The sequence below is a fragment of the Carettochelys insculpta genome, chromosome 13 (genome assembly GCF_033958435.1).
Source record: "Carettochelys insculpta isolate YL-2023 chromosome 13, ASM3395843v1, whole genome shotgun sequence".
Classification (NCBI taxonomy): Eukaryota; Metazoa; Chordata; order Testudines; family Carettochelyidae; genus Carettochelys; species Carettochelys insculpta.
Genome location: NC_134149.1, coordinates 18,041,101 through 18,053,807, shown reverse-complemented (window position 1 = coordinate 18,053,807; position 12,707 = coordinate 18,041,101). Strand labels below are relative to the sequence as shown.

The 12,707-nt window shown below is 42.6% G+C and overlaps 1 protein-coding gene across 1 annotated transcript in view; it reads right to left on the bottom strand.

The window, feature by feature from the left end:
• Window positions 1-1,644: 1,644 nt before the first annotated feature.
• VSIG1 (V-set and immunoglobulin domain containing 1) overlaps window positions 1,645-12,707 on the bottom strand; it is a 32,838-nt gene continuing 21,775 nt past the window's right edge. The window contains exons 3-7 of the mRNA XM_075008113.1: window positions 10,804-11,002; window positions 8,539-8,694; window positions 7,420-7,539; window positions 3,560-3,698; window positions 1,645-1,837 (exon numbers count right to left, since the gene is read on the bottom strand). Coding sequence (XP_074864214.1) covers window positions 1,657-1,837; window positions 3,560-3,698; window positions 7,420-7,539; window positions 8,539-8,694; window positions 10,804-11,002 — 795 coding nt within the window. The 3' untranslated portion in view covers window positions 1,645-1,656. The remainder of the gene's footprint in view (window positions 1,838-3,559; window positions 3,699-7,419; window positions 7,540-8,538; window positions 8,695-10,803; window positions 11,003-12,707) is intronic.

Genomic DNA, 12,707 nt, shown 5'->3' with positions numbered 1-12,707 from the left:
CAGTTAAGACAAAACAAAATAAAATGTATCTACAAACAGGGTCACTGATAGATTCACTTATATTTTGCATGATCAGAAGAGCAAAATGCTAATTAGGGTTCTGTTAAAGTGAAAACATTTTTGCTAATAGTTTTATACAATTGATAGCTAGATAGAGGACTCCCTCTGGTAATTTGTTTGAAAAATTTCATTAGCAAACATTTTTCACCTGTGGTAAAGAATAACCTCTAATCAGTGTGCAGATCATTTTTCCAGTGGGATACTTTAGTACAGTAGATTATTTTGTCATTCTAACAACGCAACTTCAGTAAGATTACTAAATATTTCAGATATCAGAGAAGTAGCCGTGTTAGTCTGTGTCTTTGAGAACAATGGGAAGTGCTGTGGCCCCTTATATTTTGGAGCCTGAGTGGGGCATCTGATGAAGCAGGTCTTTGCCCACAAAAGCTTATGTTCCAAAATATCTGTTAGTCTGAAAATTTCAGATAACCTTGTAATGATCATGGAATTTAAGGACCCAAACCTGCAGTCTTTGCTCAGGCAAAAGAGCCATTAAAACAAATCAGAGCTCTATCTGCTGAGACAGCTGTGAGTAAAAACTTCAGATTTGCCCCAGATTTTTTTAGGTATTGGGGTCAGGGTCCCCGCTAAGGTGAACTCTTGATACTGTTGACTTCAGTGGAGATTTTTGCCAGTGAGTTTCAAGTTCAGGATTTCCACCACCCCACCCACATCCTTCAGCCCAGTCAATTTTCAACTGAGGCAACAAAACTGAAAAAAATGTGGCCATGTACGTTGTACAGTGCTGTGTGGAATTTAAATATCTGTATGTGTAGAGAGAGCTCACTAGAGTACAGCAAAATGGTAGATACAGAATTTTATAAATAAATCTAGTTGGCTGAAGCTGAACTCTTTTATGCAAACATAATTAGCACCTCATCAGTGTGAATTGCTGATGTCTCAAGTGTTGATACCTTCTTCTGATCATCAGTGACACCAGTCCTACCTAAGTACTGCTTTAGTTCAACGTGTAGTTGTGTTAGCTGTGAGAGAAGGCTGCCGCCCTTGCTGGGGGTGACTACTAGAGACAAATATAAACAAGTGCTCTAAGAGTCTACTCCTGCACCTGAAGAAGTCAGTAGCAAAACTCCCACTGATTTCCAAGGTGCAGGATCAGGTCCTTAGACACTGTAATATATTTGCTGAGACAGTGGTCCTGTGTCATTCTCAGTCCATGCAACACTTCAAACTGGCTGTCAGTAACGAGCTTTTTTCTTTCAGGAAAGGGTCACGTGTTTACAAGCCATCACATAGCTTCACCAGCAGCTAGTAAAAAAGCTTCAATGTTATCTGTATTTCAAACCCACTTAATTATTAATACTCTCAAATGGGTTGGATAAATAGAGACACTTTTTATGCTGTCATTCATATTTGGTTCACAGTCATAGCTAGATAGTAAATGCAATAGCCAAATTGAAAATGAGACCATATGTGTATATCTTGGACGGCTGAAGGCATGACATTAAAACTGCTGCTTTGTGATTCATACCACAAAAGCAGGTATATGGGTTATAACCACACTCCCTCCTGCATTAATTCAATATCAACATTTTGTTGATGGGGCTTATATCTGATAAGGAAATGGCAAGGGAATTTTTAAGCTCTTGCTTGCATCTCTTCATTTTCAGGCATTCCGGAGACAGCAGTTTCCTCTGTAGTAGAGTATTCATTTGCTGCTTCAGGCTCTCCACTTGGTGTAGCTGTGGCAACAGACTCGTTTTCTTGTGTGGGTATATTAGTATACTCTACATTTGGCTGCTGTTTCTGAGACATGGGTCTGCAGGAAGACAGGATGATGGTTATACTAATTAATAACAGATTGAAATCCTACGTAAAACAGAGCCTCCCAAAAGGAACATCTTAGAACACCCTCGCCTAATGACTATAATATGACTATTTATACTACATGCTAGCATCTAGCAGTCCACATTGTGTAGAAAAGTATTGTGATACAGTTTGCAGATGACACAAAGATTGGTGGAGCAGTAAATAACAATGAGGGAGAGGGCAGTCAGACAGGGATCTAAATCATTTGGTAAGCTGCGGCCATTCAAATATACATTTTAACACGGCTAAATGCAAGGTCCTGCGTGCAGGCCATGTTTATGGAATGTGAGGCTATCCTGAAAAGCAGTGGCACTGAAAAACACATAAGGGTTCTAGTGGACAAACAACAGGATATGAGCTCGTAGTACAATGTTATGGCAAAATAGGCTAATGTAATCCTCGGCTGTATAAATCAGAGTGTTGTGTAGAAGTAAGGGAGGTGATTTTACCTCTGTATGTGGGAATAGCAACACCAGTCCTAGAACACTTGTTTTGGTGTCCACATTTGTAAAGGGATATTGAAAAATTGGAGACAATGCTGGAAAGAGCCCCAGAAGTGATTTGAGGTCTGTGATAGTGACCTTCAGTGAGAAATATGTGTTCAATCTGTTTCTTATTCAAAAGAAAATTGTGCGGTGACTTTATGGCTCGGTCTGAGCACCATCAGAGGGAGAAAATACAAAAGAGCTCTTTAACTTTGTGGAGACTGGAACAAGAACCAATGGCTGGAAGTTAAAGCTGTACATACTCTAATTAGACTAGATTAAGGAAGTGGTGAATTTTTCCCCTCTTGTAGTCTCAATGCTTTTCTAGAAGCTGTGTCTTATTCAGATACTTGGGCCCAGATTCACAGTCACTTTGGTGCCTAAAACCCAGCCTTCGGCTGCTCTGTGACTCACAACAGTCATACTTGGCCGCTATCAAACACTGTAGCCTCTTATGCCCACTGGACACCTCAGTTTTCATGGTAATAGTTCCTCTAGACAACGAGGTTTCTGTGTCTGTGCATGCTGCTGCCTCACCCTAGCAAGCAGTCCAGCTGCTTGTCTTCTGCGTGAGCCTCAGGAGATTCAAGAGTGAGAGGAAAATAGGTGGAGGAGAGCCTGTCTCATCCGGATCAGTTCTGATTTGCAATTCTTTGGGAAGGAGTGGTGGAGCCACCCACCTTGTAAGTTTTAGCCAGGAATTGGGGCATCTGGGAAACCCAGGTCCAATTCCCACATCTGCCTCATGGCAAAAAAGAGAGTTTGAAGAGGGGCTCCTATCTCAAGAGAGTGCTCTAGCCATTGAGCTATGGGTATTTTGGTGTGGGACTCCTTCAGTCTCTCCCGTTGAAGCTATAATGAGAGAGACAAGGTGGGTGTGGTGGTGTTGTTGGGTTTTTACCCCAGAGAGAGAAGAAAAAGAAGAGAATACTACCTTGCCCACTTTGTCTCTCTGGTATCCTGGGATCAACACAGGTACACCCCACGCTGCAAGAAGCTATAAATAATAGTTTCAAGTTGAGGCGAAAATAACTTTTCTTTGCAAATACTATTGCACTGTACTTGACTTAGTCCCAAGGAAACCTTTGCAGAAAGAAGTTTTGCTTTTGATCCATCTCTACCATCTGTCTTTTAGGGCGTTAGTCAAGGAATGTTTGTTTTACAATCAAGCGAACAAAAATTCTTACTGCATTTCATTATTTGCTGCTTTCTCTTTTCTCTTCTTTTTCTTCTCCCTCTTGGATAAAAACCAGACAATCACACAGATAACAACTGCTCCCAGAATTGCTCCAATTAGTGCTCCAGCAATCAGCCCACCTTCTGAATCTGGAAAAAATATGTACACAAGGTTAATTTTAAAAAGCCACCAATAGAAAGAGGCTCCTATCCAAGGGGTACCACATGGAAAGAAGGTATTGGGCTCAAAGAACAGAGAACTAAAATTCATGCTTCTAAGGGTGGGGGAAGGCTTACATTATTCATTGCCTACCAGCTACTTGCTAGGTGACACTGTATTGCTAGATGAGGCAAGCAGGTAGGTGGGGTGCTTAAAAACCTAAATAATCCATTCCCCACCTGTTTGATTGACTAACAGAGATAAGGGAGTTGCTGTTTGACGATATGGGGGACTGTTGCCTGTTCAACCCTTGCAAACAAACTTTTAATTCTGGAAGGACTCTATCTCCCATTTTTGGTTGAGACAGAAAATGCAGGTCCTGCCTATCTACCGATCCTATAGTGTTTGCCTTTGTGCCCTGTCCAAGTTTAGCTCACATCATTACAGTCTATTTACCAACATCTCCCTGGTAGTTTCATATGAGCAAGTCTTTTTTTTTTTTTTCAGTTTTACAGACCAATTAACAAGAGAAATTATCTTAAGGATCCACCCCAAGCCCTTACTGCTCTGTTGTCAGAACATTTAATTTTACTGACTACCAGGAAAGAGCTCACCAAGCGGTGACAGGCTGCAGACTTGGAACAATTGGGGTGAGGTACTCTTCCTTTTTTGCAACTTTAATGTTACACTGTTAAACGGCTGCTGCCCTCCATGTCAGAGATTGGAACATTTCAGTGGTGCTTCTAATGGCTGTGTCTACACGTGCCCCAAACTTCGAAATGGCCATGCAAATGGCCATTTCGAAGTTTACTAATGAAGCGCTGAAATGCATATTCAGCGCTTCATTAGCATGCGGGCGGCAGCGGCGCTTCGAAATTGACGAGCCTTGCCGCCGCGCGGCGCGTCCAGACGGGGCTCCTTTTCGAAAGCACGCCACCTACTTCGAAGTCCCCTTATTCCTGTGAGCTCATGGGAATAAGGGGACTTCGAAGTAGGTGGCGTGCTTTCGAAAAGGAGCCCCGTCTGGACGCGCCGCGCGGCGGCAAGGCTCGTCAATTTCGAAGCGCCGCTGCCGCCCGCATGCTAATGAAGCGCTGAATATGCATTTCAGCGCTTCATTAGTAAACTTCGAAATGGCCATTTGCATGGCCATTTCGAAGTTTGGGGCACGTGTAGACGTAGCCAATGTGTTCTAGACCCCATTGGGATTGTGAGCTGGAAGTCAGTAGACCGGAGGCTGGGTCTCTGTGCACAGAGTAGTTCATGTTTTTAGACCCAGGGGTCCAAATTTCAGTTCCCACCAGTGAAACCCCACCCAGGAATAAAAAGTTACAAAGTGGGATCCATGCAGAGCTTTGAAATGGGTGGATCTCCCGAGAGAAGAGGTATTTATAACTCCGTGTGCTTCCTCAGCACTGCTGTCTGTCCCCCTCTACTGAGTGGACCATCCAACAGAACTAGGCCCATCAGTGAACTCCTGCTGTGGAACAGGGATGGGCAACCCCCAACAGTGGGTGGGCCATACAAGTGGCCCTCTGTCACCTTAGTGACATTCCAGCTCTGAGAGGGAGTGGGAGGAGAGGGGACAGAGTGCAAATCAGGTGATTTGCAAGTCCTCCAAAAGTCCTGGGAGGGAGGGCGAGATGTAGGAAGTCTGTGGCTCTGGTGCTCCAGAGCATGAGAGGTGCATGGGGGGGAGGAGGGTAGCTAGCAGGACTGTGGGCTGCAGGTGGAGTCCCAGTGGGCCAGGTGCAGCCTGCAGGCCACAGGTTGTCCACCGCTGCTATAGAACCTTGTGGTTCTAGATCCAAAAGTTCTGGATTCAATCCTTGCTGGTGACAAAACTGCTCAGCTGGAAGGAAAGAGATGGGAGAGGGGATTTCTGGTGAATTTACCTGCTGTAATATTTAGGGTTGATCAAAGGGTGGAGGTGGGGGTGGTTAAGCATGAACTAAATGAAGGAGTTCACTCTCTTTTAAAGCCTGGAGTTGTTTAGCATTAAGAGACCATTGCTTTTCCCAGTGCTGCTGTATAAGGCAAATATTTCTGTTTATGTCTGTGGAACTGATCATGTGAGTTAGGACTGCACTTGTGCGAGAACTGGCAGGATCAAGCTTTGAACTTGTAATGACTTTTTGCTGTTGCTTCAGAATGCAGGACTTTGTTGGCAGTCTAAGACATTTTCTCTCTAGATCTCCACTCAGGGTTTAAGTTTCACAGCCAACAAGCCAGACAGGGATGTTCAAAATGCCAGGCCTGCCTGGGATCCAGAGCATGTGTGGCGTTGAGTTCAGAATGATGTCTGTTTATTAGACATCACACTTCCAAATGGCAGACAAAAAGCCTGCATTCTTTTTGTTTGTGGTTCTAACAGCACAACCCAACACACACAATTGAGTGGTAAACATGACAGTGGCCTGTCATTTATTCTGCAGCACACAGGGGTTTTCACTGTTTTAATTTGTGTTATTTACAAAGCACAACCCTGAACAATCTACGTAAGAGATAAATGGTAGTCATATAAACAGCAGTCTGGTGAGGCACATACATACTTATTTTCTTGCACATGCTGGAACATCTTTTTCATGAGAACATAATTGAAATTTCCACAGGTCTGAATTACATTGGATAGGTGGGGGGCACTGCTAACTGCAGGGACAAAAAGTGGTGCCCAACATAAAAAGTTTGCTCACCCCTGCCATAGGCACAGGAAGTAGGGATGCAGTGTTGGGGTGGGGGAACTGCAGCATTGTATGCAGGGTTACAGTTTGGTTCAAGGGCTGTCAGCATCCCACTTTAAAAATTGTTCTACCACCCCTGCAAGGCTCTGCTGGTTCCCCTCTTAGCATCAACCGGGGGAACCCAAGTCAAGGGTTGTTCCTCCCTTCCCTTTGCTCCCCAACCTTCAGCTGCACCCACCCACAGCGTCTGCCACGTGCCCATTGCAGAAACTTCCTTCCAGTGGCATTGTCCCTGGGGAGGACAAGTCTGGCCAGCCAGATGACTTTGCAGAGATGTGGGTATCCAGTGTTCTCCTGGCCCTGCCTGGGAATAGGGCCTGTGGGGATATGAGGTCCCATGGCGATAATGGTTTTGAAAACCCGTAGGGCAGACAGGAAGGATGGTATCCCTTGGTTTCAAAGACAAATCTCAGCTTACTTTGTAAGGACACAAGACTCCTTCTCAGCCTTTGTTTGAGCCTGTTGTTCTGCTCTGCTTTCCAAGTTATAATGATGTATTTCCATAGGTTAGCCTTTAAATGGTAAAGCTCTGCATCTTAATTTATTTATGAAGATGTCATAAGTGGGACTATTAATGACTTTAAAAAGTATCACTGGCACTTGGAGTGTGCATAGAGGTCAAAAGATCAAATTTTGGCACACCACGTCGAAAAGATTACTGACCCCTATTATAATGTATTATGTAGTTAAAGTGACTTAGAAACATAATTAAGCCTCACCACACTCCTGTGAAGTATGTTGCTAAGCATACATTACTATACCCATTTTACAGGCAGAAGACAGAGGCAGAGATATTAAATGACTTTCTCAAAGCCACAAAGGCCCAACTGAGTTGAAAATGGAAGGTCTCCTAACCAACCCCATCCTTATTCCAAAAGAGTTTACCTTTAAAAAAATGTAAACTATTTTTATTGTTTCCATTTATGCTGTATGTAAAGCACATTTTATTCCATGCATAAGATGAACTTACGTGCTGCAGTCAAGTCAATTTCACAGCTGCTGTTTCCAAGGGTGTTAATAGCTGTGCACCGGTAGTATCCATTTTCAAAGGTTGTGAGATTACCAATAATGAGAAGACCAGTTTTTGTATCTGTGACAAATGGAAAACATTTGTCCATGCATGTTTATATACCATAGGGTTAATTAATTGCATTTATTAGATAAGAACAATAAGGATTATTATAAGATATGGGAGGTTTTATTGTAAATTTTGCAGCATTTAAAATACAGGGATTTCAGTAAAAAATCTATTTAGAGCAATTTATTGTCCTTGAAAACAATTGTAACGCTATTTTACAGAGAACTCTTCAGCATCAGATTAAGTACTTGAGAACCAGGGCTCATATCCTCTAAACACAGAAGCATGTGTGTAATTTTACTCATGAGCAGTACTATTGAAGCCAGTGGGATCTCTTGAAGGTGTTCGGTTATGCATATGCTTAAGGGTTTCAGAATGGGGGCCTAAGAAACAAAGCAACAATTTGAGTTACATTGATTATATGTTTAGTGCAGGTTTCTGTGTCACTCATAGAAAGATGGGTGGCATTACAAAAAAAAAAATCAGTAAATGTGATTGTCACAGTCCTTTTTCACTTTAACACTCCAAGGTGTAATTAGCATCACAGATAGGAATTTCTTTTTACATAACTGTTTTCTATGAAGCCAGCAACATTATCTATTGTAAAATCAACAAAACCAGCCTAATGCATTTCTGTAATGACAGTCAGACATTTATCATAGTAAAAATAAATTCAATCCACATTATTGCACACAGAGAAGGGAAGTGCATTCTTTTCTGTATTGACTATATTACTGACTGCACGTTTCAGGCCATCATACTCTAGATTTTGCATGTTATAAACTAGAAATGTTTCCTGTAATTTTTTCCATGTATGGGCAGAATAAATTTTGCTATGTGCACTCAGGCATATTCAGCTGTGCACCACCTATAGAAACACATGCTGCCCACTGGGGGGCACTGTGGGTGCTCTGCTAATCTGCTGGACAGCACCTGAATCTCTCCTGGGCAGCTGCCCAAGCACTCAGCTTGCAGGGAACACTGTACACTAATATTGAGGGAGGTACTCACTGAATTGTTCTGTCATGGGTTTGAGGGTATCTCCTAATACTCTATACCACTGGTATGTAGGCGCAGGCATCCCTTCCTCAGAATAGCAGGAGAGTGAGACAAGGTGGCCTGTCTCAGGCGTTCCCCGTATGCTACAGTGAGGCTGTGAAGGTTTGACTGTAAAATAACAGCAGAAAAAACAGTTACACAGTGCGTACAAATTGTGGGCCCAAATCTTGCTAGACTAAATTTTACTTTGTTACATGGGTATAAACCGGCAGTTACTCAGCTATTGACTTTGTGATGTTTGGTGATGATTTCCACCAGTATAACTGAGAGCTGAGCCTGCCCCAGAAGTCTGACCACAGTCACTCCCAGATAGACATGAGCAGCAATAAAGGAAAATGAACTGTTGGGAGGAAACTCTTACTGCCTTTGCTGGTGTTTATTATACAGAGTACTTTCATGAAGGCTGTAAGGTATTACATCTTGATGGAAAAGACAGTTCTTTCAATGATACTATGACTGTCACTTTTCATGCCAGTCAAATCACTTTCTGTCTCGGAAGATTGTCCTTTTTTGTGTAAACAGGTCTGTTCCATGTAGGTGCAAAGACCTATTGCCTAATTCCTCACTACCTGGCACCTTCGGAGTCACACACCTGTGCAAAATGCTCTCATCCTTTTACAGTAGTGTTTTACACTCAGTGTGCCATACCCAACTCTGAGCTACACCTGTGTTGTTTTTAATTTCTGCTGTTTGCTTGGTTGTGTCACTCATTTAACGTTATTTAAGCATGCTATTGTGGGCCTCTTCTTTAACTCCTCTGCAGTGGAATTACACCAGCAATAAATCTAGCCAAGTGTTTGTCCATATCAGTACAAGAAATTATGCTTGCTTTTCTAGGGAGAACTGCAATCCCATTTTTCAAGCTCTGAGTCAAACTCACATATGCTCTTGTTTATTATTCTGCTGCAGATTAACTGCTGCCTGGGTTTTTTTAAGATGGTTTTAATATCTGTGCTTTGAAAATTTGTTTCTTCAGTGGATTTATCTCCATTGCCCTTTGTCTCTGCTGTATAGACAAATAATACCGCTGGAGCCATTTTCTCATATGCACTGATTTCTCACCCTCATCAACCATTCTGAAAGGATGTGGATAATTGTTAGGTGGGTTTAATACGAACGTTTATCTTGTTAGTAAGTAAAATTTTTTTTGTCTCGTTACTTTTCATTCTTGTTCAACTGTTTGTGGCTGAACTATTGCTTTTTTTCAGCTGATACATACACTGTGCACAACACAGAGATCAATGTTGATTAGACTTTTTCATAGAGAGGCAGTATCGTACTGTTTAGAGAACCAGGACTTACGGATTTTACTGCTGGCCTCACCCGAGACTATCTGTGTGGCCTTAGGTGAGTTGCTATGAGCTTTTCAGATGTGGAGGCCTAAAACCAACAAGTGGTCTGATTTTCACAGCTGCTTTAGGCTTCCAAATTTTAAAGATTTGGGCTTGGCCTTCAAGCCTAGGCCAGCAACACTAGAGATAATATTTTCAGGGTGTGGTTGTGGTTCTCTGCTAAAAGTATGTTTTAATTACTACCCAGGGAAGCCGAGTAGTAACAGCTATCAAAGGGATGTATATTTCTCTGGCTGTTGTAATAGGTGGCTCTATAATGCAGCAGTTATTAGTTGAGAGGAGATTTTAGCATATGCCTGTTACCCTAGTCACTAGCAGTGAGCCAAGTTCCACAGGCACTGTAGTCAGCAGTCCTCTCCAGGGCTGCTTCATCCAGGCCAGGACCAAAAGGGCAGGTTGACATGCAGCTGGGAGCGAGCCTGCTGACAGCCTGAACGCCAGGCCGAACGCCAGCCCGAGCTGGTGTCAGTTCTACTCTTTTGAGTGTCCCATCTCAAGTCCCTTTGGCATGAATCTGTCTGCTTGCTCTGAGAGGCTCACTCCTAGCTGCAGTGTAGACATACCTAGAAACCCCGTGTGCTAACCCCAGGCAGGTGGTGTTTGGTTTGTCTGGGAGGTGGAGAACACCACTGGCTCTGTCTGTGTCCAGGAGCCCAGAAAAAGAAGCTCCTTTCTTTCCTGTTTCTTTACCACTGCATTGTGCAGCTTCAGGGAGCCCACTGCACTAACTGTCCAAAAGGTGCAAATGTTCTCTTCCACTCCCTGTTACATTTTCCTCTTGGGTAATTGGTGGTGCATTTTTGAATCCCATTTCAACACCATTTGATAAAGCAACGCCATGAAAACACTGTGCAAAATAAATTACCCAGTACTGTAACAGCCACGGATTTCTGGCTCTGCCCACTTGTATCTTGGGGGTTGAGAACTTCGCAGGTGTAAAAGCCAGTGTCTGAGGGCTGCATGTTGGCAATCGTTATTGATGCATTTCCTGGTTGTTTTGTCCCATTTATTCTGTTCTTGAACGTTCCGTACTCATAGGTCTGCCCACTCTGGAAAAAATAGATCTGTGACACAAAATGGATTGTTAGTTACATAAGAAATGATCTAACTTGCATTTTGTTTGGTGCTGCTAGGTCAATACAAAGGAATTTCAGAAGAAGCAAAGCTTCCTTATGTCTGGTTCCCTCACTGTAAAGAAAGTGGTGATTAAAACCATGCTGTACATTGCAATGTAAGTTTCTAATCATATTCTTATATGATTAACTCCTAAGAACAGGGACTGGGTCATTTTGGGTGGGTATGAAAGCCATATTTATTTTACCAAAAAAGAAAACAAAAAAAAAAAAGGAAAAGAAAAATTCCATGCAAGATTATAGACCAGGGATTCCCAATCTATGGGTTGGGATCCAAACATGGGCTGTGATCAGATTTGTTAAGGGTCACCAGTAGCTATCGCTATCAATAGAGAAGCAATTATGCATTACAAAGACCGCTTCTCCACCTTTGATATTCGTAGGTATCCCAGGCAAGCCACTTAACAGTCTCTTGCAGTAAGTAATTTTCACCCCCCTCTCCTCCCTTTCCCCCTTTTGCCCCCTTTCTGTTCTATGTAGCTGATTTGTCAGTTTTCATTCTTCATTTTTTGTTTGTTTGTATCTTCCCACAGCCCAAGTGTGACTCATTTGCCCCTCCAGCTGGGGTGTGACTCCCACCAGCTCCTCCAGCCCCCGAGTTTGACCCTCTCAGCCCCCAAATGTGTTTCAAGGCCTACATGTGGAATCATGATCTTTCCACTTCTTCATCACATGGGAAATGGTTGCTGTATTGTTACATCGTGGGGATTTGCATCTGTCTGTCAAACAACCAGAATCTTCCCACAGACAAGATACCCTGAGCTCTGTTCAGAGGTCCCACCACCCCAAGTGACAGATGGTGTCACCAGGCACTGTGGGAAATATTCTCACAGTACAGTAAACTCTTTCCTATCTGGCAGCCCCAGGACTGGGAGGTTTCCAAATATTCACATATTCTGGATAACAGAGAGTTATACCTAGCAAAGCATAACACTAAAGAAAAACAAGATTAGCTGTGAAGAAACAAGCAAAAATGTATGCAGACTACTTTATTTACCAACAACAGTCATATTGTAGACTGTAAACTTAGACTGTATTTATTTGTATTTACTGTACTTCTGGAAAACAGAACTAAAATTTACTTATGGTTAAAATGCCAGTTATTTGAGAGTTCCGGATGATAGAATCCCAGATATGGAAGCGTTTACTTTATATTGGGCACTGTCAGCAAGGAAACTAAAGATGTGGACACAATGTGTCGACAGAGGGACCCAGTGTCAACTCGCTTTGGTGATGTCTGCCTGTCATCATTAGTTACCTTGACAAAACCTGGTAATGTAGACACAGTGTTATTCTTATACATTCATATGAGCTCTATTGCCACCAGTAGTGTTACTTCTGATTTACAGTGACGTGAGAGCTGGATTCCATAGACTTGACCTGAAGTTCCAAAGACCTGAACTTTCTCCCATCAAAGTCTGTAGCAAAACCACCATTGTTTTAGTAACAGAGAGAAAGCCGCGCTAGTCTATATACTATCAAAACAAAAAAGCAGTCCAGTAGCACTTTAAAAACTAATAAAATAATGTATTAGGTGAGCTTTTTTGGTTCTCTGTGCCTTAAATATTGAGTCTGTTCTGGTCTGGCTATGGTCTGAAGAAGTGGGTCTCTCCCACGAAAGCTCATCACCTAATAA